Source organism: Sus scrofa, chromosome 2 (assembly GCF_000003025.6).
Source record: "Sus scrofa isolate TJ Tabasco breed Duroc chromosome 2, Sscrofa11.1, whole genome shotgun sequence".
Classification (NCBI taxonomy): domain Eukaryota; kingdom Metazoa; phylum Chordata; class Mammalia; order Artiodactyla; family Suidae; genus Sus; species Sus scrofa.
In genome coordinates, this window is record NC_010444.4 from 103,740,811 (window position 1) to 103,766,579 (window position 25,769).

A 25,769-nucleotide genomic window follows, 5' to 3' on the forward strand; every position below is an offset into this window, starting at 1 on the left:
AGAGAGGCCAGAAATCGAACCTGCGTTCTCATGAACACTGGTCATGAGATTCATTTCCACTAGGTCATGATGGGAACTCCAAAACAATCTTAATATTTGCTCTTTAACATGGTGGAGACCATAGAAGAAATCTTGGTATTTGCCTTTCTGCAAAGTAGAAAAAACACACACACAACCTCAACAATATATGACATAATGTCTTGAATAGTGTTTACCTAAACAGAGTCAAGGAAAATAAAAACATTTAGTCTGGCTCTCTTGTCCTTTGGGCAAGAAATAAAGGCAGGGCATGAGAACTCTCTAAAGCATTTCAGAGATAAAGTCAACTACAACAATGCTCCTGACTTCAAAATTTTCCCTAAAGAAAATGGAAGGTGTTAAATCTTTATGTTTTCTTTCCCTTTTTCCTGAGACCTAGTTGATAAGATTCATAGCTGATGTAGGTACAAACATTTCAGGAATATCTATGGCTTGATTCTTTTCCTTTTCTAGAAATAGGTGAATGAACTTAACAGCAGACTTATCAGTGGACTATATATATAGCTTTTGAACAAATGGGACAACCAAATTCTGATCATTAGAGGAATGATGACTTTATTAAATCCATAATATTCTGATATGTTCTCACAAGTTTAGTGACTGGTTTGCTTTAAGCTATTTTTTGGTAATATTATGGCATATTTGGATTTTGTGAAAATTAAACTGTCTCTTGGCAAAGTACAGTGCAATTCTGTATTTAAGGGTGATATTCTCCCTAGATATGGGTTAATGGGGCTATGTATGAGCTAGGTTGACTCTCTGCTGAAAAGTTTAAGAGACTATAACTATGTGCTCAAAATTAAGTTTAACTGAGGGTCCTTGGGCAAAGCAATCTATGGATTTGGAGGAGGTCCACATACTCTCTGGTTTGTATAATTTTGAATGTATATGTTTCATTGTATTTTTCTAGTAGATCTTCAGCTTTTAGCAGATTCTCGAAGGGTTTAAAACCACAACAGGTTAGGACTCAAAGCTCCGTGTATTTAGAGACTCCTCTACTATAGGCCCCTTCACCACAGTGTGTTTTCGAGAACAAGACATAGAAAATGAAAAATAATAAAACCTACTTTGCTTTTCAATCCTGCTCTTCTCAGGGCCACAATTATGGATACTCATGTGATGTACCAATAGCTATCAGGTCTTAGCTGAAACCGATTTGCTATAAATGAGCACCACAGGGAGAAGCAGTGGCAAAGATTTGCTTTTGCTTCTTTTGCTGAAACTTCCATTCCATTCCTGGAAGAGTGGGCAGATTTGACAAGCCAGGAAAAGCTGATAGTGGCCAAGAGGGAACCTCTGCTTTCAGAATGGGTACAGTTTTCTAACTGCAAGGCAGAGAGTAAATTTAGTATTTTCCAGGGTGATTACTGTTCCTGCATCTAATTGGATGGTATCAGCTTGAGACGGTCATTGTCAAAGGCTGCAAATGCAGTACAGATGTACCTACCTTTAATCACACCTAACGTGGGAAGTTGTGGATTTTCTGAAATGATAAAGAGAAATGATTTTATGAAAAAATTACTTTAAATAGGAAGTAATTTTAAAATTTATTCAACTTAAAAGTTTAATTCTAATTCCTTTTTGTGAGTGTAAGGGAATAAAGTTTTCTTCTAGGTGACATTTAGCTTCATTATGGAGAGGAATGTTATTTTTATTAAAACAATATTTCAAATAAAATTATCTAATATTATAGTACTACCTTTTCAAGACATTTGAGTAGGGCAGATATGTAGCTAACTTTTCCCCTGGTGTGAGAAAAATGATATATGAAGTTAATTTTTTATTATCAAGGCTAATTCAAAAATATATGCTCAACATACAGTAGTTTTCGTGAGGATTCAAGGAATGACAATTGCTATTGTAGCTATTTAGATATAAAGCTAAACTATCGTGTTTTTGTAATTTTTAATGCAATTATAATGGTTTTAGTTTTCATGAAAGTTAATGTGCTTTTGCCTAAGCAAGCAGAAAAAGAAATCTTACTTAAACTTGAGAAAATTGTTTTCTTTGAATTATTGGAATGAATGAAAATCCATGTTCTATATAGGGAAATATCTATAAGTGTTTAAAACTGACACTGCTGCCATTCTTAAATTTGAGTGACCAGGAAGTATCTAAAAATTGGTTTGTCTTTGCTTTGGGTTTTCTAATCAGTTGACTGACCCATTTGGAAAGAGAAATGGCAATATTTTATCTCCTCTTTAAAGAAAATTCTAGTAATTCAAAGTGAAAAATGATACTACATTTGAGCTACTAGTGGCTTAAGTTCTTGAAAGACAACAAAGACAGCTAATGATTCTTTTTCTCTAACACATGAGAAACAAATCAAATGTAAACGTAAACATTGTTAAATGCTAATAATTTTTCAGATGTTTTAACCTTTGAAATGCCCCTAACTTTCTCCATGACTGAGGTGGCAGAAATAAAATAAATCAGTTCATTTATTTGCAAATTAAGAATGTACATGACTGATTGCAGGACTCATAATTGGATATGAATTTTTTTTTTTTTTTGTCTTTTTTAGGGCTGCACCCATGGCATATGGAGGCTCCCAGGCTAGGGGTTGAATTGGAGCTGCGGCTGCCGGCCTACATCACAGCCACAGCAAAACCAGATCAAAGCCATTTCTGCAACCTACACCACAGCTCACAGCAACGCTGGGTCCTTAACCAACTGAGCAAGGCCAGGGATTGAACTTGTGTCTTGATGCATGCTAGTCAGATTCATTTCTGCTGAGCCATCAAGGGAACTCCAGATATGAATTCTTAAGGAATACAAATGGGGATACTACCCTGCGTGACATTTATCTCCATGCAGAAGAGTGTGGATTTAAAAAAAAAAAATCACAATGACATTTTAAACCACATTAAATTTATATGGCATTTTCATACTATTACCACTTCAAGATCTTTGATAGGAGGTACAGGTAAAATCCCCACAGAAGAACTGGATTACACCTGGTAGTGTGTCAGCAATCTTATAGAGAGCTTAGGAAGAAATTCTGATCTTTGGATATATATATATTTTTTAAATATCCATATTGGTTATTTAATCTCAAGTATTTTTAAAAAATTGCTGTGGTGCTACTTTCCCCAGTCCTGGCTGATGTTCTTTTGGGGAAAGACTACATTGACCCATTCTTTGAAACAATGTATATAATCTAGCAAGGCCCATGTCAACCAGCCTTAAAGTTGAAGGCAGTCCTGGAAAATATTTTTCAAACAATCCTGTCTCTATCCATTCAGTCTGGGGTGGAACTACTGAGGGTGTTATGGGAAAACTGCATTGAATGGGATGAAGTCTCCTGTAAGGGTCCTATTACTCTGAGATTCTGTGAATGGAGTAGGTGGGTAGGGAGAATTAGTACAGCTTTCAGGTAGCAGCTATAGGTGCTAAAGCCTCTGATGACCTCCTTCAATGACCTTCCTAATGTTAGAGTCTGGCTTCTGCCCCCAAGGGGACAGCTGGGACCTGGCCTTGCTAGTGATAGCCACAAAGGGCCGTAAGGCTCAGCTGATCATCACTGGGTGAGGAAGTGTCAGGATCACTGTAGATCTGAGTCAAAGCTAAACTCAGGATTTCTTTCTTTTCTTTGTAAAACCGTAGTTCTTGTCCTGCTTTCCTGGCTTCCTCCAATTCCCTCAGGGCCATTCGTAGCTCTGGGAGAGAATTCCTGGCGACTCCCGCTCCTTCATGATCCAGTCCAGGGCCATGTGGCTGCGCATCTTTTCATCCAGAGAATACTGGGAATAGTAGGAGATGACTTCCTGGGAGCCAAAAAATAAAGTCCAGAATGTCAGTAAAGAGCAACAAAGGTAGCTGTCTGGGCTTATGGCCTTCTGACACCTCCCTTCCTGTACTTCCATCACCCACCACATCCGTGGGGCTTCTACTAACAACCAAACCTCTCTGATGTTCAAAAACTGAAGCCAAATCCCAGGATATATGTCTTAAGGGAAATAAAGGGCTAAGCTGGTACAGCAAAGTAAGGTCACTCCAATTTGAATCAAAACACTACCATCAAGAGTGACTCAATAATGTTCACCAGAACGGAGCTCCCACCTCACTAGAAAATATGTCTTCCTTGGAAAATGCATTTCTATAGTAATTAGTATGAACATTACATCATTTATTCATTGAACTCTTCTGTCTAGCATTATCAGTTTTAGCTGGAAAGAGAGAAGGAAACAACTACCTGGAAGGATTCGGGCAGAACTGGATTTGGTCACACCCATTGCAGAAAGCAGGAAGCTTTGGGTCAGGACAAGACTTAGACATCAGAGTAATTTCCTAACTGCTGTGTTGTTAGCATAAGGAAGATGAAAGTCTCAATGGCTTATAGAAACTATGAGAAGAACTTAAAAAATGTATTATGGAAGGTAGGCATTATCATTATTATTATCACAATGGTACTTTCATATACACTGTCTCTTACTTTCTGCAAACGATTAAAAATGGGAGACTGTCAATTCTCATGTTTAACATTTGCCAATACAATGTAATATCATGTGTAAGTCTGATGGATGCACTTTAAGAAGATCTTATGGAGTGGATATACTGCTTATTTTTAAGAACATGTGGTATTTATTTATGACCTTAACAAATTAAAAACAATCATGGAAAAGTGTTTATAACCAACCCGGCATATTTCAAAGGCTTTTTATAAAATCAAAGGAAAAGAAAAAAATAGCCAAAGCCATAGTCAGCTACTCATTTCTTTCCATCTTTGACATTCTGAAAGCCAGGCTTTCTAAGCCAAGAGCAACTAAAAACTCCTGGGGCTGCAGTGCATAGAAAACACTTATATCCACCCTCAACTTGCTGCCTAGTAGAAGCTTTTGCTCCTTATACAAATTTCTGTGAGCAAATTCTCAGAAATAAACTATAATCTCCAAAGTCCAATGGGGTAAAGGAAAAATTAATCTTGAGGGATAATAGGTGAGGTGAAAACCAGTAAGTATATGGGTGGGGCTTCGCCTTTGCCATTAAAAAAGGGGAAGAGTGTGTCTCATCAGTAGCAAAGAAGTAAGGAGACCCTGTCCCTGAAAAATAAAGAAGAAACTTCCAAACCAAAAAATTGGAGTGACTGAAATACCAGGTTATCCACTTTTATAATCATTTATATTGTCTATTACAGACATTTGGTGGGCATAAGAAAAATCCTTCTGCTATAAACAACCCTACCTGTCCTCAGTGAGGAGGTTCAGAAGCAAGGCAGACTCACCTTTCTTTCTGCATTGGAGAACAGGTGAAGGAACACATTCCAAGCAGGTAGAACAGGTGCACAGAATAGACTTAATGTTTGACTTAGAAACTAAGTCTATCTTAATCATCCTTCCATTCTGGCATTCAATACAGGTATCTAAATCAGTCCTATGCCAAACTAACATTCTTCCAGGCTCCTGGGTATGCACATTTGGTCAGTTCCTAATGCAACTGGACCATTTGTATGTGTGTGTGTGTGTGTGTGTGTGTGTGTGTGTGTATCCTCTGTTCTTACTCAATAAATAAGGTAATAAATTTATCTATTTTAATATTTATTTTTTATTAAAGTATAGTTAATTAAAAATGTTGTGCCAACTTCTGCGATATAGAAAAGTGACCCACTGGTCAGAATGGTCATCATTAATTAGTCTACAAATAACAAATGATGGAGAGGGTATGGAAAAAAGTGGACCCTCCTACACTATTGGTAGAAATGTAAATTGGTACAATCACTATGGAAAACAGTATGGAGGGTCCTCAAAAAACTAAAAATAGAACTACCATATGATCAAGCAATCCCACTCCTAGCACATATCCAGACGAACTATAATTCAACAAGCTATCTGCACCTCTACGTTCATCATAGCACTATTCATAATAGTCAAGACATGGAAACAATGCAAACGTCTATCAACAGATGAATGGAATAAGGCACTAAATTTAAAGAGAGAAAACACACCAAAAAAGGAATCTGCTTGGAAGATGATGAGCCATCTGCTCAGTCCATATAACACAAACTTGTTTTTGATCAGAAAATCTCACCTGTCGGGAACATTTTGTTTCACGAAGGGCTTTTAGGCTTCCATTCCAGTGCAACAGTTGGAAAATGGTCATCAGTTCCTATAAAACCCAAATAACTGTCATTAGTCACAAGACAGAAATGTGAAAGTGCCTCAGTGATTGCTGGGTAGGGCATAACTCTGATCCCCAGCCATAATAGGGAAACAGAATATACGGCACTGTCAGAACACTTGGAGACTTTTCAAATACCACAGTCCTAGAATCCTAGAGCATGTTTCCCTCCCTCCCTTGCTATATCCATATTTGGCATAATAAAATGATTAAATAATTGGCAAATACCTTTCAACATTAAAAATACACATGCTCTGGGAGATCCCTTGTGGCTCAGTAGGTTAAGGATCTGGTATTGTCACTGCTGTGGCTCTGCTTACAGCTGTGGTTCAGATTGGATCCCTGGCCTGGGAACGTCCGCATGCTGTGGGCGTGGCCAAAACAAACAAATAAAACATATGCTCTAACAATATATCCAAGGAGTTATGTAAACATACCAGCACATCAGAGAATAATATATAGGCAAATCTATTCATTGCAACATTTTTTAAATTGCCTGAGACTGGGAATGTTTTAAATGTTCATTTTTAAAGGAATGGTTAAAGTATGATACTCTAGCGTAGCAGAATATGCCACCCCAAAACTTGGTCTATTGATTATTTTAATATATAAGTACTTAAAAAACAATGAATGCAGAGAGGGGCTTTCTCTGAACTCCCCTTAACTGCCTAAAGACAGATCCTCCAAAAATTGTCACAAATACCCTCTCCAGGAGTTTCACCAACCAGGAAGATTGACTCATCACGGAAGTGGAAACTGAAGTCCACTCCACACTCAGACAAACTTTGTCACAAATTATCATACCTCCCATTGATTTTTCTAAGGGCCCATTCATTTTCCTAAGGATTATTTACTGTCCCCTTAGAGACCTACATCCCCTCTCCCCTTTCCCTACCAGGATGGTATGTAATCTTGAATTCTAAGCTACCTCAGTGGGTACTCATTTTTTCCTGGGTATTTATCATGTACGCATGAGGCATACTTCTGTTTTTCTCTCGTTAATCTGCCTTTTATTACAGGGGTCCTAGCTAAGAACTCAGAAAGGTAGAAAGAAAATTATTCTTCTTCCCCTACAGTACATTCATCCTACCAGCTACACTGCAATCATAAAGGGTAAGAAGGCTCTCTAGTTATAATATAAAGAATCTCTATGAGGTGTTGCTGAAATAAAAGCAAGGTGCCTGACATATATATATGTCTTACCATTTGATTAAAAAAGAATAGAAGATCCCTATAAATACTTGCTTATAAAGGCCTAGAAGACTTCTGGCAAGATACAAAACAATCCGGTTGCCTCTGGGGAGATAAAAGGAATGCCAGGGGGATAGGAGTGAGAAGGAGACTTTCCTCTGACATTCTTTTGCAACTTTTGAGTTTTGAATCATGTGACAATATTACATATTAAAGAAAACAATTTAAATTTTAAAAATTCAGTCAGGAGTTCCTGTGGTGGCACAGCGGAAATGAATCTGACTAGGAACCATGAGGTTGTGGGTTCGATCCCTGGCCTTGCTCAGTGGGTTAAGGATCCACTGTTGCTGTGATCTGTGGTGTAGGTCACAGACTCGGCTCGGATCTGATGTTGCTGTGGCTCTGGTGTAGGCTGGCAGCTACAGCTCCGACTAGACCCCAGCCTGGGAACCTCCCTATGCCGCAGGTGCGGCCCTAAAAGGACAAAATACAAAAAAAGAAAAAAAAATTCAGCTGAAAAAATATAAAATGTGTAATGTACAAATTATAGAAACTGTAAAATACCCATAACTTTATAAATTCAGTCAAGACAATGACTTAAAACATGTACAATAAGATGGAATTGATACTAAAATGTACCCATAGTTTTCACATTCAATGGCCAGGGCTAAGCACAGCATTAAGCCTTTGTATCAGATCCTTTTCCTGAATGATATACACCAAAGGCAAGCTAACATGTGTCAACATACTGAAGATTTTATTTTCCTAATCTGATTAAGATTAGCAGTCTTCCATTAAAGTCACCAGGATTGATTGATTGATTGATTAATTCACTGGGCCACCCATGGCATATGGAAAGCTCTCAGGCTAGAAGCTGAACTGGAGCTGTAGGTGCCGGCCTACACCACAAATACAGCAACGCCAGATCCTATACCACAGCTGGCAGCAATGCCATATACTTAACCCAATGAGTGAGGCTAGGGATTGAACCCACATCCTCATGGATACGAATTGGGTTGGTTACTGCTGAGCCACAGGGGGAACTCCTTTTACCCTTTTTTTGATGAGATAAGCATTGATTATGGATTAACAGTACAAACTACAACTATATAAGTATTAGAAAACAGTACAATTAAGGAACTTACTAGTCATGAAACTAGTTATGAAAATTTACATTTAGACAGATGCCCTATGACCACTCAAAAAAAAAAAAAAAGCGAACTGTTATTGTCTTTGCTTGCTCTGGAAGATGTTTCATTATGAAAGTCAGGAAACACGAAGTCACTCTGAGATTCCAGACATCTTAAAACCAAAGTTGTAAGATCATCAGAAGAACAAATAGCACCATTTCATGTCTAAAATTGTCATTAGGTTAAATTAAAAAAAAAAGTACAAAAATATTTTGTAAAAAGAAAAAATAAAATTGCCATTAGCATGTCGTGTATTTCTTCTTTTCAGTTTGGAATCCAGCTGAGATACTGTGTATGTACTACTGCACAGCAAGTACCCCAAGAGCCCAGAGTCCGCAATTAAAGCAAAACCGTATGTTTCTATTGCCCAGCTACGCCTCCTGCCCCAAACACAGACCACACTCTCTGCCCAGGGTCCCAAGTCCAGAGCCTGGGGAAGCTGCCCTTCTCATGCCCTATCTCCACTTCTCTCTGTCCCATCCAGATTTTTACTCTGTCACATTGCTATGCTAATTTGGAAAAGTAAGAGTAGATTGTTTCATAACCAAATTTTGCTTAATCTGGCTTTTACCACTATGCTTCTTATCAAAGTAACCCCAGGGACTAAGGAAAGTAAATTTGTACTGGTCTTCTCACCATACCCCAAAACCTACGTACTGAATGCTTTGCAGCCATACAAATGAATAGGAATTTGGTTCTGATATGGAATAGTCTCTGTAGTGTTATAGGAGAGACACTATGAGTAAGACATTTGGTTTTATGTTTTATCTTGAGAGTCCACTTAAATTTTGTATTCTATTGTGTATGTTCATTTTTTTTAAGAGAAGAAAGTAAATATCACTCCACTCCTTTACCTGCCCTACCCGCTCCCCTCGGCAGTCTTCATGTAAAGTTGACAACCCAGAAAGATATTGTGAGTTTATTCTGTGGCTCCCAATAGCCCTCCTGGCATTCATTGTCCTTGCATCCTTGTGGCCCAGTTTGAGAAATGATCTTTTGCTAAGAGGGCCCTTAATTCCACCCTCTGACAAGTGTGGCCTTAATATTATATTTTTCCTCCACTTTCCTCTGAGATCTCATTCTTATCTATGCACTAAGCCTCCTTTCCAGATAAATTCCTATCATCCCACCTGGCAATCCTAAGATTTTATTTTTTTATTTTTTTATTTTTTTGTGTTTTTGCCATTTCTGTGGCCGCTCCCACGGCATATGGAAGTTCCCAGGCTAGGGGTCAAATTGGAGCTGTAGCCGCCGGCCTACGCCAGAGCCACAGCAACGCGGGATCCGAGCCTCGTCTGCCACCTACACCACAGCTCACAGCAACACCGGATCCTTAACCCACTGAGCAAGGCCAGAGATCGAACCTGCAACCTCATGGTTCCTAGTCAGATTCGTTAGCCACTGAGCCACGACGGGAACTCCAGTCCTAAGATTTTAGGACTCACAATTCTGCCGTGAACAGAACCAGAGCCCTTTCTCATGTCCCTTGGCAACCTTCATCTCTCAAAAACTTCCCTGCAGAAACTTGAACTGTTTTTGTCTGCAGGAAGACGATCATCCTCTTTACCCTTCTGGATTGTCTACATTTCTATTCCATCACCAAGTGGCTTTTTTCTCTGCAGTAACACAGCTACCTTTTCCTCACTGCTGTTCTTATTCCTAAAATCCCTCAGGAAAGATGACCTTCTTTTTGCCTTCTTACATTATATCCTGATCTAGTTCTTGCCTTCCTCTCTGGAGATGCAAATCTCACCATCATTATATAAAGTATGCTGAAATATTTCCACCTTCTTCCTGTCCCATTTCTTTATTTCCTCTCATTTGATCAAAATCACTATTTTAAGATCTTCCTGAAGCTGCAGGAGCTCTGGGCTCAATCCCAGGAAATCCTTGTGTGTCTCTCATTGATTCCATTGGAAATCCTTGCATTACGGCAGACTAGCAAGGAGAGGGCAGCCATGGACTTCTGTAAAGATTCAATTCCTCTTTTCATGGTGCCTCCTTGCTGCCCAGTCTTCAGAGCCTTGTTTTGGTACCTTTTGAAGCCGTGTCACTTTGAAGGAAGTCTGTTTTGGTGAACTATCTTGCTCCTTCCTTTTTTTTTTTTTTGCTACATCTGTGGTATATCCAAGTTTTGGAGCCAGGGACTAAACCTGTCCCAGAGCAGTGACCCAAGCCCTGCAGTGACAACTCCAGGTCCCTAACCTGCTGCACCACAAAAAAAATGCTGTAAGTTTTTGTACTGTGTTTGTTATTGGGCTGATCGAGAAGCCTGGGAGGTCTGGATGGACTTACAGATAAACAAGAAGCTGACCCTAGAGGTGGGGTTGGGACTGGGGTGATGTGAGTGAAGCAAGATTTAAGGTGAGTCGTGCGAATTCAGGGTCTTTTATTTAAAATTCTGACTCTTTAAAATTTGGATGCTTTGTCATGAATTTTTACACTATTTTGTTTTTTAAAATACTGCATTTTAATACTATTTGTCTTGATAACTGAGTTTTCTGATGCTCCTTTAATTTTGAGCCTGAGCTGAATGTCTAATGCTGGGGATGTGTCGCAGGGACAAACAAGGTGGGCTTCATGAATTCGTGATCTGTGCAGTCACACAGGCCCCAAGTTTAGTTTAGAGATCTGCTCTCTTGAAATTCTCAGTAATTTTTGAATAAAGGGCCCTGAATTTTCATTTTTGCACTGGGCCCCATAAATTATGTAGCCAGTGCCCATTAGTAAAGTAAATTTAAAATCAAATGGTGACTCAAGCCCTGAGTTGGGTTTTTTTTTTTTTTTTTTTTTTTTTTTTCCTCTTCAGGGAAAACTGCAGTTTCAGCTTTCCTTCTACAGCTTTTCTTGTTCATTTTGTCATTCATTAAGTTTAAACCACCAACAAATGGGCTCTGTCCCCACAGTGCTTCCTGATGTTGCCTCCTATGAGAAACAATGTTTGGCCTTCCAGCTACTTTGTGGGAAGAAAATGCACACTGCTTCTCCCTGGAACTCTGAGAGACTGGCTTGGTTCTGTGATTCATCAGAAATAAGAAAAACAAACAGTGTAAATGGAGAACTTGAAAAACAGGTGGGCACCATCTCCCCACCCAAGAGAATGGATTTAAGAGGAAATTTGTTTATGGGATGAGGTTTTAAAAGGCGACCTGGAGAATTTAGCAAAGATGTAAATAAACAACTCTTCTTTGGATTGCATTAGGCTTCAGAATAAATATATTAACCAGCTTCAGTCAAAGTCTGCCTTGAATCTGACCTTGACAAGACCCAGTGGCTAGTGCTGCTGCCATCCCAACCCCCAGACATCAGGCAGTTTTCTCTGCAGCAAGGCTACCTTAAACAGGCATCCCAGTCTCCCTCCCACGAAGTGAAGGTAAGCAGAATCATATCATGTTTCTTCTGAGCCATACCTCCTTGACCGGCCCCCCTGGAAAGCCTGCAAGCAGTCAGGAGACACCAGCCTTGTTTTTACATGGTACAGTCATCCACAGCTAGATACAAACACACATCTATTACCCACCAGGGGTACTGAATTGCTTTGTCGACTGCAAATAGCCCAGGTCTGTGGTCAATTCTCATTATGTGTAGAAAAAGCTGATGCATTTAACTCAGGCCACCAAGGAATGTGTAGAACCCAGCAGGCAACCTAGAGCAGCCAAGGAAAAGGGATGTGTTCCATGGCCCTCCTCCTAGGTTGCCAGCATCCCTACTGGGAAGATGACAGAGTTTGGATTTTTCCTGCTCTCATATCTTCCTCTTCCTTTGTGCCTCATTCAGCACCCAGTCTCCATTATGAGAATTTATGAAGCATTTCCACAGTATGATGTAAATTATTATTTCGCATATTTAAATACCTTACTACATTAGAACACACAGAAAACATACAGCCCATGGCAAGGCAATTAAAGTATTACTAGAAGGTGGTTGAGTACAGCCTTTCACAGTACTTGGGTGGAGTTTTAAGAATTAAAAAAAATCTTGCCTGGCCTATCTTTGGCAGACTAACTCATGGCATTAATAAAATCATTCTTGATTTTTCTTTCTTTTTTTTTTTTTTTTTTTTTGCTTTTTAGGGCCACACCTGCGGCACATGGAGGTTCCCAGGCTAGTGGTCCAATCAGAGCTACAGCTGCTGGCCTACGCCACAGCCGCAGCAATGCCAGACCCAAGCCGTGTCTGACCTATACCACAGCTCACGGCAATGTTGGATCCTTAACCCACTGAGCAAGGCCAGGGATTGAACCTGAATCCTCATGGATCCTAGTCAGGTTTGTTAACCACTGAGCCATGATGGGAACTCCATTCTTGATTTTTCTGAAAATTGCTACTAAATCCCTTATAAACTACTATGGACCAGGCCATGGAATGTTCATTCTGTAATAAAAGAAGTACAATATTCTTTTGTCAGGGTTAAAGGGGAAGAAATTAAAATAAATTAGGTACGTCCTTGGCTAAATCACTGCGCATGATGCTTTATTTATAAATAGCATATTAGGTAAGTTCCACAAAAATCCTACACAATGGGCATCATGATTCTTATTTTATAGATGGGACAACTGAGTCTCAGGATTGTTGAGTTCGCAAGTGGCAGGTGGTAGTGCAGTCTTCACACATAGGTAGGTCTGCATGATTTTTAAAAGTGTGTGTTCCTTCTCTTGTGTTATGCTCCTCCTTTTTACTTTTTTCTCTTTTTGACTTTAGGTGGTTATGGAGTTTACAGTCCCACTCTTTTATACTATAGCAAGGGCCCGAAACATTTAGTGCAGGGGAGCTACCTTGTCCTCATCTGAGGCCCTCAGGTTAAAGTCATCAAGGGAATCCATCCCGTAGTTTGCGGCGTTTCAAGTAAAGCAATCCTTCTTCAGAAATATATATAATAATAGTTGTTGGAGTTCCTGTCATGGCTCAGCAGTAATGAACCTGACTAGTACCCATGAAGGCACGGGTTTGATCCCTGGCCTTGCTCAGTGGGTTACAGATCTGGTGTTGCCGTGAGCTGTAGTGTAGGTCACAGATGTGGCTCGGATCCTATGTTGCTGTGGCTGTGGTGTAGGCCGGCAGCTACAGCTCTAATTCAACCCTGAGCCTGGGAACTTCCATATGCTGCAGGTGTGGCTCTAAAAAAAAAAAGACAAAAAAAAGAAATATATATATAATAATAGTTGTTAACTTTTACTGAGCATTTATCTTATGTCAAGAACTATTCTGGACTCTCTGTGTGGTCCCATTTAATCTTAACTATGGCACAGTGAGGTAGCACTGCCACTGTTATTCTGGCTGATTCACAAACAAAGAAGGAAAGAGATTTAGAGGTGAGGAGCTAACCCAGGCTAAAATAGACTTGCCCTTTTCCAAGCCTGGGCTCAGGACCACTGAGCTGATGTATGCCCTTGTCTACACCAGCAGATGGGCTTTAAGTCAAGCAACATCAAAGGGCCACAACCACTTAAGGAGAATCCTGGATGATGATTTTCCTAGTACAGGGTGAAAAAGAGTATTTTTGCTTTAATCAAACATGAAACTGATAAGAAAAATTACTGATTTATAAAAACAGGCAGGAGGGACACATCTATTTGAGAAGTGGCTATGCCACTGTAGTCAGGAAGAGTTTGAAAGGTACCAAAGAAGGGGATGGAAAGTTGGTGGCTTCGGGGCTCAGCTGTAACACTACTGTAAATTACACTGAGATGAATAATTTTGCCTATAAAACTTTATATGTCTGATTGCTTCCTGGAATCTAACCTAAAAAAATAGAAATTCTGGGGGTAAAGTCTCCTTGTTAAAATACTGCATGGTGATTTCTACTAGCATTAATGTATATGGATGGTCAACTGTATTCAAGTTTAGTTTTTAGAGAGTACACATTTCATTCTCGATCACTACTGAATTTCCATCTGCCCAGCCCAATATAGGTGATAGTCAGGAGCGTGAGCTCATAAATCAGACTGCTTGGGTCTGAACCCTGGCTGTGCCATTTGCTAGGCCATATGGAACATGTCCTTCAATGATGACCTGAGGATAATAAATACTCATATGTTTATTGTGAGGGTTAAGTTATGCTAAGATTTGTTGAATCCTTAGCACAGTGCCAGACAAAGTAAGCATCCGGTAAGTGTTAGCTATTATGACTCTTACTGCTATTAATATAATTGTTCAATTTGCAAATAACAGGTAATATACTTCTACAGTTCTATGACTGCTTGTCAGCAGTGGAATGAAAAGGGTTACAGCTTGCTAAATTTTTTGATTTGTTTAATGACAGGAGGTGGCAGATCTTGTTTAACAGGAATATCATAATGGAGGGGGGATCTTTTTAATATATATTGCAGGCACCTTCATCTCTAACTTCTAAAAATTAAGAATCAAATGGTCACAACCAACAGTTCAAACTGATTTGGCTTAAGGGGCAGCTTTATACAGAAAAGCTGGTAAGAAGTTAATGGGATCATAAGACAGTAATGTTCTTCACCTGTTTCTTAGCTTAAGTCTTTAACTTCCCTTTAAAAAAGCAAAGATTGTGCCTTGTTTGCTTGTTGGTTTTAGCCTATTGAGCTATGGCTAAAAGTTAGGTGCTGGATTCTAAGAGGGTTAAATTAAAATGAATAGTATTCTGTTATAATCTATATGGGAAAAGAATCTGAAAAAGAATGGATGTATGTATATGTATAATTGAATCACTTTATTGTACAACAGAAATTATCACAACATACTAAATCAACCATACTTCAACAAAACTTTAAATTAAAATAATATGACCAAAAAAAGTAGTAGATTATTGGCACAGGAGCTATTAGTGATAAGAGTGGTATTCTCCTAGACTTCTGGGTTGTGTAGCAGAATAAACATGTAGCAGGAAGTCAGGTACCTGAAATTCCAGCATAGTCTTCCCCATGTTAGACTCCAGCATGTAGTGATAGGCTCCGATGCTGGTGCTGGGGTCATCTGCATCATCCAGAGTGCCCTTGGGAAGGAAGCAGAAAAGAGAATACTAGAGCTTTTTTCCTTCTCTTCTCTGGGTGGTCATGAATCAATCCTGTGACTTCACAGCGAGTCTCCCATTGTCCTAGCCCTTCAGGTGTCATTCTAAAACCAAGTCTCCAGAAGATTTGGGATAAAATCCTTAATCTCACCATCACTCAGAGTAAGAAGGATTTGGAATCAATTTGAATCTAGTTTTTGATTAGAATATAAACTGATTAATACTCAAAAAGAATAATTATCCAAAGCAGAAATCTCACTTCTTTCCACAGGGTTTTTGTTGGTGGTGGCATTAATGTTCTAACAGTTGTCCTCTCAGGCTACTTTCATCTTTTAATGAACTCTTGAAATGTCGACCTTGCTCTTAAAGTTTCTGATGATCATGAAGCAAATTATGAAACTGGCAGAAAAAAAATTCTTTGGTTGTATAAACTAATCATATTTAATCATTGTGATTTTTTTTTTTTTTGAGGGCCACGCATATGGCATAAGGAAGTTCCCAGGCTGTAGCTGCTGGCCTATACCACAGCCATAGCAACGCCAGATCCGTGCTGCATCTGTGACCTACACCACAGCTCATGGCAATGCTGGATCTGCAACCCACTGAGCAAGACCAGGGATCAAACCCACATCCTGATGGATACTGGTAGGGTTTGTTACTGCTGAACCACAATAGGAACTCCCACTTACCATGATTTTTAATGAGATCTTTTCTTAATATACTGGTGTTCAGCCGGGGGACTCGGATTTGGGTTTCTATTTTTTCACTTCTGGACCACTTAATCTTTTGGAAACAAGGTGGGTGGGTGATGGAAAGAAATGAAATTCCCTTTCAATTTGGTTAAGGGGAGTGGCATTAAAAAAGCTAACTTGAGCTCTGGTTTGACACTGGGGCCTGCCCTTCAATATCCCATGGTCTTGGATTCCTAGGAAGGTGGGCAATGGCTTTGTGAGACTGAACAAACAACTGCTGGCATCAGATAGCAGCAAATTTATAGCTTTTGAATGCAATAACATTAACACACTACTACTGAAATATTTATGTTGGCTTTTTAAATATCCCAGAGGAAATCCATCCAGAAGCCTGCAAACCGTATATATCCTCTTTCCTTACAAATTTCCATGAAAAAATGATAAATTACATTTACACTGAGGGCCCCTCCCTGCTCCTGAGTAAATTCTGAACATATAAATCAGACATCATTTTCCTAACTTTTCTTCCTCAAAGGCACTTGAAATTTACAAGGCAGGAAAATAAAGGCTTCCTTTCATCCTCAGAGCAGATATAGAACAGAGCTCCCTGATATCTCTCTGCCAGGACAACCACTCTCTGCCCACTGCCTGTCCTCTTATCTCTCCTCCACGTGATAAGAGCATTTATGAGGGGAAAAGGAGCAAAAAGGTCACTGCTGGTGTGATAATGTCACATCCATTATCAGCAGCTTCTCCAGAATGACAGTTAGATTAAGGGAATCAAAGAATGAAAATCTCAAATGGGGTTTATCCATGCAAAGGCGAAGCCAGGAGGTGGCTAATCTCTTTGGTAATGCCAAGCTCCTACACTTGGGAGACACTCAGAGTGACACTTGCCCCAGTGGAGCTCCAGGCTTCCTTCATGCTTTACAGCTTGGAGGTAAAAGGAACAGGAACTACAACTAATTCCTGGGGCAAATCATCTACTTCTGGATTGCTGAGAAAATGTCCTATTTAAATCTCTAAGATAGAGTTTTTGGCCCTTAAAGCATTTTGCATTTAATTATGTCCATTATAGAAATTTCCAAAGTTCTCTGAAAAAAGGCAATTAATATTAATTTTAATAGGTAGCAAATATTGGGAAGATGGCTTTTCCCATGTCCAAACAGTCAGTGCTTCCTTAAATACACCGGGGCTGGGGAATTGGGGAATTGGCAAATTGTTTTAATAAACACTTCAGATAATTTTTATGATTAGTCAACTTTGGGGAAAACTGAGCTTCTTATCTCTAGATTAAAGTAGTATTCAACTGCATGCATTTTCAAGACTTAAAAGAATCAATGTACCTCAGACATTTGAATAAAATCAAGGTGGATCAAAATATCTACCTCGAGTTAAAGCTTGATTAATTGTGACCCAAGAATATTAATGAGACATAGAAAAGGGAGCTAGTTCCAATTTTGTGATTTCCAATCCAAATGTTCTTTGCGCTGAAAATTAATGATCTAACGGGTTAAAAATTAAACCTGCCCAATCTTAAAGAACTAATTCACATTAGCGTCTCCCAAGATTCAAATGCCTCAGTATTCTCAGGGCAGCCAACCCCTCCCTTCCCTGGTGGGTACTCACACTGGTGGAGGCAACTGCTTCCTGCACACTCTCCATAATGAATTCCTTGGTGATCCTGCGAGAGGGCAGCTCATTGAAGAGGGAGTTGATTAGGGCCACTTTAGCTGCATCCCGTCTGGCCTCAGCTCTACTTAAGCAGCACTTAAGAAGGGAAGGAGAAAAGAAGTCATTAAAGAGTTCCGCATCTCAACATCTTTCCCATTTCAATGGGTCTCTGGACGTTTCTATTTATACATTTAACTGTCTGCACCTATTCTTTTGTACCCACTGCTAATCTCCTGAAGATCACGAAGGTTTTCTTTCCGCCCTAGAGCCTATGCAAATGTCTTAGTTGGTCTTCAAATGCTCTTTGTCTTATTTCACAGTCACTGAATATCTACTACCAGAGGCTTTTATACTGCTAATAAACAACAAAAAAAGTAATAATAGCTACTATTGTATTAATTATAAGGGCCTTCCTCAAATCCTTATTTCAGGGGAAAAAAAGGAGTAAGGAAAGAAAGAAAATGTCAGAAACTTTAACACAATAATTAGCATCACAGGTTCTGGAGTCAGAGCCCTTGGGTTCAGATTCCAGCTCTGGTACTTACTTAGCTGAAAGACCTTGGGCAAATTAGTCTTTCTGTGCCTCAATTTCCTCCTCTGTAAATGAGAATAAGGGTAGTCCTGTGTCATAGGATTGAGGATAGGTTCAATTAGTTAATATAGAGAAAGCACTGAGAATATCTGGCACATGGGATCTCAGGCCTATATATTTTGTGTGTGTGTGTGTGTCTCTTTAGGGCCGCACCCACAGCATTGGAGGTTCCCAGACTAGGGGTCGAATTGGAGCTGTAGCTGCTGTCCTGCACCAGAGCCACAGCAATGCCATATCTGAGCTGCATCTGTGACCTACACCATAGCTCACTGCCACACCAGATCCTTAACTCACTGAGCGAGGCCAGGGATTGAACCCTCATGGATGCTAGTCAGGTTCATTAACCACTGAGCCATGATGGGAGCTCCAGGCTTACACTTTTTAACTTTCAGGTCAGAACAAGTGGGCTGTTGTCAAAATCTATTGTTTTTGATTTTCTAGCATTTATTCCTCATCTTCTTCTAATAATAGTTTCCTGATTTTCTTGAGGACAACTTTTTCTACCTTTCTCAGTTCATGCAGTTTAGGTGGGACATACTCCATTTGGTTTTCCTGAAGTAAGGGGCCATAGGGAGCCTATGATTAGTAACTTACACACAAAAAAACACTTTTCCCCAATGTAATACTGCTCTCCATCCTCCTAGCCAGGCTTTCTTGTGGTTTTCATGGGTCTGCTGAACTTATCCTGATTCTTTTCTGTCCTCTCCATCTCTTTCTTACTAACTCTTCTTATTCCCGTTTTGGTTTGGCGTGGACTCTGGTTGGGGGAGGTGTGTCCAGATAGAGAATGAAGCCCTATGAGAACTGTACTGTACCTGGAGCCCACATCTGTTGGAGGTCCTTCTTTTCTACAGGCTTCTGAGTACTGTCTAGGGTCCTAGATCCTATTCTAGGACTCCTAGCAGGAAAAAAAGCCCAGAAAGAAAAGCTCAGGCCTGGATCCTGGTCAACAAGGTGGCCAGGCACCCTGGTTCTGCCACTCGATAACTGTGAGACCTGGGCTGTCTGAACTTTGAGCTTATTTCTTCACTGAACAAATGGGAAAGCTAGGCTCTCTGATCTCCAAGGCTGCTGCTCCCTAGAATATGAGATCCTCAGAATCAATAGTGCTGGTGACTGATGTCAAAGAAGAAGAAGAGTACAAAGGATGCCACTTCATTTTGTGGTTTTGTAGCCTGCTTCATAGCACCACTGGGAAAAAGCCAAACCTCCAGTTTGCTTTTAGCACATTCCTGCCTCTACCTCATCTATCCCGCTGTGGCCATTCTTGCACAGATCCACTCCCAACTCATGCTTCTATGTCCTCCAGAGGCTGCCTCTCCTCTCCATCTTCACAAATCCAAGCCCCTCTGATATTTCCCCCTGCAACCTCCCTCCTAGAATAGTTGTAACTGTTAGTGCAAGGGTCCTATACTCGACTACAGATTACTTCTTCCTGCCCCTCTCCCAACCTTCAAGTCTGGGAAGAGCCCTTTGCATACTTCTTGAGCATCCTTCAGAGTGCCTACTCCCAGGGTCAGCTCTTGGGAAGTGCTCACACATGGTTAGTATGTGAGTGAAGTAATGACAACACTTCTGAAATGGTAGGAACTTGACACCAAGGAGGATGGAAAAAAACAAAACAAAACATATGTGTCAGGAGCTTATCAAAACAGAACAATTAAAGGCAGCTATTTTACCTTACAACACAAAGAGATTTCCAATATTTATTTTAAATGAAGAATTGAGCTAAAGATCTAAATATGTATGTGAAAAGTGGTTTGATGTTTTTCTCCTTAGTGTTGAATGACAAGCTAGAAGGCTTTGGGTTGCTTCAGGTAGCAAAGCAATTCAAGGTTTAGAACTTTCTCAAGATTTAGGTCACCTGTGTTAAACCAAGGGTCAGGGAATCGGGAGAGCTGGGCAGAAAGGTTGCCTTTGTGTTTTTGTTTTTGTGTTACAGACTTGTCTGGGAATATATGGGACCTTGAGTTCTGAGTCAGATTTTCACTGAAGCTTGAGTGCCTCCTCTTCCAGGAAGCTTCCCTGTATCATTCCCAGTTGCAGGTTGGGAAAGCCACCATCCATGAGAGGCACACACCACACTGCTGTGTAACGGTCTACTAGTGCTCTGCCTCCTGACCCAGGCAGTGAGCAAGGTAAAGGCAGAGACTATGACTTGGTCATCTCTATGTCTTTGTACCTGTAACATACTTTGTTGAGTGAATAATTGAATGCAGCCTAAGAAATTCAAACACAAGTCATTAAAGCACCTGACAAAATAGTCAAGAGACTCTCTTAAAGAAGATAATTCAAGATATATACTTCCTTCCTTCAAAAGTCCTATTTCAAGATACCCTTTATAGTATTCATAACCCAATATAAAAATATACTAATACGTGAATTCAGAGGGAAAATTGGCCATCAAGTTCAGATGCTGTGAGAGTACTCTTTTTGCCTGAGTGTAAGATATGCTTACTATTGTTTGGAAAATCAGTTTTCTTTTAAAAAGGAAAGAAAGTTTTTACAAATATTACCTGACATCTGTAAAAGCAGCTCATTTTAATAGGAATTCGCTGTATGAAATCTGTAATAATGCCATTGGGGTTTTAGAATTTAGAGAATTAGATTCAGATCTGGGCATTCTTAAGAAACTTTATATAACTTTCTATCTAAATAATAGCAATTTAAACCATCTTTCATAGAGAGAGACCTAGTAAACACTACTCAGATAAAAGAAGCTATCTATTTTAAATAAGACCAGCTAAGTACTAGATCAAAGGCATCACATACATTTACAACCAAATGGCACTGCTTCTGAGATCAAAGTGCTGCTGGGCTGAGAGAACAGAAAGAGCCTTTACCCGGAAAGCATGGAAAAGGACTAAGAGACTTAACCAATATCAAGATTTTAAAGCAAACACATGTCTTTACTTATTTTATTGTTTCAATATACAGAATCTTTGGTTAAAATGGGGGAGAAAGTATACCAATTAATAAGTACATAAAATAAAATAAATTCTGAGCCATCAAAGGCTTTTCTTGCTATTGTTCTTTGCATTTCTGAAAGACAAGTACTTCAAAATGTCTATAATGTTAACCAGCCGCTTTCTTCTAAATTTTGGAGCTACAAATCCAAGCCAGTAAAGCTGCATATTTTTCTTTAGGGATCTTTTAATGGGACCTCTCAAACCATAAGGACCTGGGCTTGGGCAAGAAATTTAGCCGAAAGCAATCTACTTGGCAAATTTAAATCAGAATGTGGGCTCTGCTCTAAGAACAGGCACTGTTAAGAGTTACCATCAAACAGTGGGAAACGCTGCAAGGAAATAAAATATGGTAGGTGACAGGACGTTTTATTGATGTGTCCAAACTGGTCGTCAAAGACATCAGTTGGGGAGTGAATGAAGTATGATGTTATTTCAAAGCAACTTCCTGCTGGAATTAGACTTCCCAGGTTGTATGGTTTATTCTTGCTGTTTTTCAGCCAGACCCCAATCATAAATACAGATTTGTAAACTGTGCCTTATCCACTAACCATTCTTACTTGTTAATATAGAGAGACAACTTCTGTCCTTTGCACTTTGTGAAACAGCAGAGCTGGAATATTTAATAGTCAAGATTTTACTAAAGTCAGCTGTGGATTTCTTCAGCATATGGAGCCACATGCTTTGCAAGTGGCTAGCAGACCCTGCTCAGATATTTATCTTGATGCTTAGAAGCCTTTTATTTCTGGTAGATTATAAACCACTATAATTATTTCAGAGCTTCTTGGCTCTAATCTAAAATTAAAGCCCCTACCCACCCATCCCCCAAATAAAGAGAACCTGTGGTATAGCTCAGGAAAACTATTTAAAAGTGGTGGTAGCCAGCATCTGAGATAGCCCCCAGTTATCTCTGCCTTTTGGCATTCACACGCTGGCGGTCTTCTTCCACACTGTACAGGGCTGTCTGTGTAACCAATAGAATATGTCAAAACCTATGTTACGTCACTTTTTTTTAGGGCCGCACCCAAGGCACATGGAAGTTCCCAGCCTAGGGGTCCATTGGAGTTATAGCTGCCAGCCTACACCACAGCCACAGCAATGTGGCATCTGAGCCACGTCTGTGACCTATAGCACAGCTCACGGCAGCTCCGGATCCTTAACCCACTGAGTGAGGCCAGGAATCAAACCCACATTCTCATGGATCCTAGTCGGGTTCGTTAATCGCTGAGCCACAAAGGGAACCCCCTATGGTATGTCACTTTTGTCATTAGATTATAAAAGGCACTGTGGCTTCCATCTTGATCACACTTGCTTTCTCTCTTGGACAGACTTCTCTGGGAAAAGTTAGCTGCCATGTTGTGAGCAGTCCTACAGAAAAGCACACGTGCTAAGGAACCTCCTAATGCCTTTGCCAGCAGCCTTCTGGGTGAGACTGGAAGCTGATCCTCCAGACCTGATCAAGCCTTCGGATCGATCACAGCTTCAACAGATGGCTTGACTGCAACCACTGTGAGATCCTGAGCCAGAACTACACAACTAAGCTGCTTCCAGATTCCTGATCCTCAAAAAGTATGAAAAAAATCAATGTAAGTTTTGAGGCGATTTGTTACCCAGCTGAAGATAGCTAAAACAAAGGCTTTGCTCACATTAGGTAACTGGGAACTCCCTCATCCCACCCTTGAGGGAGAGCTCACGAAGAGTAATCCTCATTGCTGACTCTATGTGCTGGGTGCTGAGCTAAACACTTTATGTCGGTTGTCACATTTAGTTATTACCACAATCCTAGGAGGTTGGTTTTGTTGTTATCCTTATTTCACCCATGAGAAAACAGAGGTTACATATCCCAAGGACATAAAACTTAAAAAGTGACTGAAACAATATTCAGCCTCAGGTCTGTCTGATTGGAGAGCCCAGGTTTTTCACCACAACACTGTTCTGCTTGTCACAGAAATGGTCACCCACCTCGGAATAGAGAGGATATATAACTTGGCTAAAGACTCACAGCATTCTCCAAATCAGTATAGACAGCACTTTCGCTCAAGCTTCAACTTTGATATTCCATGGGTCATTTTAGCATAAGACTCTAAGAGTAACTCCTCCCATCCCCACATGATGAACTCAACTTCCTTTAGAAGAGGCCAAGGAGGAAGCAGTACATTGTTGCAAGAAACTGTGCTCAATGATGAGGGGCCTGTGCCACCATTATATTAATATCTTTTCCCTTCTATTATCCTTTTGATGCTTTCCTCCCCCTGGATTGTAAGGAGAAGGAAAATGGAGAGAGAAAGGCCAGTGAGGACTAGACCAGGAGATCAAACATCACCCCCAGTTGCAAGTGTCTCAAGCTGGTTGGAAGAGATCCCTTAAGTATGGAGCCAAGAGAATTGGAGATTTTTACCACATAAGATTGCTCAACAGTTTTAACATGGGTTTGGTAACTCTGTAAGTGCAAAAGTCCTTTAAATTAAACTTCCCCAGTTCCACTGGATAAGCAATTCTCCCAAGACCAGTTCATTGTGGCTCTGTATTTTATTATGGATAGTAGGTCATCAACAAGCTGCTAGGACCCTACAGGGTGCACTAGGAAGATATCACTAAGCCTAGGCCTGGAATCCAAACCAATAGTTCAAAGACTTTAGTGTTCAGAGTAAAATCACCTGCTAAACATGCACATCCCAAGGCCCTGCTCTGACCTACTGAATCAGAGTCTCTTCAGATGGATTGACTGCAGTGGAGTTCTGCATTTTAACAAGCTTTCCCAGTGATTCTGAGGCAGGTGGATCCAGGACTTTTTAGAGGAATGTTGCTCTAGCTTCTGCCCTTTCTGTGTCTCATTTCTAATTAGAAGAGGCAGAGCCAGGTTTTGTGGGGCCCGAAGCTTACGCAATTTGAGGGGCTTTGTTTAAGAAAAACAATATGAAAACACACATTTAAAAAACTGGCATGTGAGTAGTAAGGCAGCTATGCAGAAGTTTCATTGGATTCATTGCTGAAGGGAGAACTCTCTCCTCTACTATACTAAAACACTCTATATTCTGGTCATGAAATGTGTGAGAGTTTTCCCCCATACCAACTAATTCTGTGATGCCAGCTGGGTGTCCTACAGTTTAACTCAATTTTGAAACTGTCCACTTGGAGATAGCATCAGTTCCCCAGATTAATGGCTCGGTCCTCACTTTAGACACCAATCAGAAGGCTAGGTTGTCCCCTGTGTTTCTGACCAACCAGCTAAAAGATGACAGATTTCCACAACTTCCTCCTCTGCTTCCATCATTTGCTAGAATAGCTCACAGAACCCGTGAAAGCAATTTATTTACTAGGTTATGGATTTATTATAAAAGCATACAACTCAGGAACAGCTAGAGAAAGAGATGCATAGAGCAAGGTATGTGGGAAGGGTCTCAGAACTTCCAAGCCCTCTCCAGGCAAACCACCCTCCCAGCACCTCCATATGTACAGTACACTGACCTGGAAGCTCTCTGAATCCCATCATTTAGGATTTTTATGGAGGCTTCATAACGAAAGAATGACTGATTACATCTTTGGTCACTGTGATTAAGTCAACCATCAGGTCCTCTCCCTTACTCCGAGGTCAGAGGTTGGGGCTGAAAATTCTAATCTTCTAATCACACAGTTGGTTCTCCTAGCAACCAGTCTCCATCTCTAGGAGCTTCCCCAAAAGTCACTTCATTAACATGAACTCTGGTGTGGTATAAGGAGTTCTGTTATGAATAATAAAAGATAATTTTATTACTCATATCACTTAGGAAATTCCAAGAGTGTCAGAGCCCCCTGGCCAGGAACCAGACCAAATGTATATGCTATTATAAACACTATCACTATGGCATATCCACCTCTGCTAACATCAAACATACTAATTTCTCACTAGAGAAATCTCCTCTACACAAAAGTTAAGGACAGTAGCATTCAGGCTAAAAAAAAAAAAAAAAAAAAACTCTTGTAAAATTAAGCTCTTGGGAAATATATAAGCACTTCTAACTTAACGGTCTCAATTTTATTCAGCAGTTATTATTTCTTCCATGATAATTTTCCATGTGTCACAATACTACACAACAGCAAAATTAAACCTAGGTTGATTTGTGGGTCAGTAGGCAGTCTTGAAACAGAAGTGTCTAGTCCATTTTTTTTAGGATGTACAGAAATTCCTAAACTAATTGAAATAATATTTGGTAGTTATGTACATGTTATAAATATATAAATGCCTAATAATATACTAGTTTGTTAATTACTCATTCAATACTTTGAAATTATTGATAAGTGTGTCACTGTTCACAGAAACGTTTTCTGGCCAGCATGACACAATTTATA

At 39.9% G+C, this 25,769-nt stretch overlaps 1 protein-coding gene across 1 annotated transcript in view; it reads right to left on the minus strand.

The window, feature by feature from the left end:
- Positions 569-25,769, minus strand: part of LIX1 (limb and CNS expressed 1) — a 60,501-nt gene continuing 35,300 nt past the window's right edge. Inside the window, 5 exon segments of the mRNA XM_003123811.5 lie at positions 569-3,701; positions 3,704-3,806; positions 6,067-6,144; positions 15,403-15,498; positions 17,838-17,978. Coding sequence (XP_003123859.3) covers positions 3,520-3,701; positions 3,704-3,806; positions 6,067-6,144; positions 15,403-15,498; positions 17,838-17,978 — 600 coding nt within the window. The 3' untranslated portion in view covers positions 569-3,519.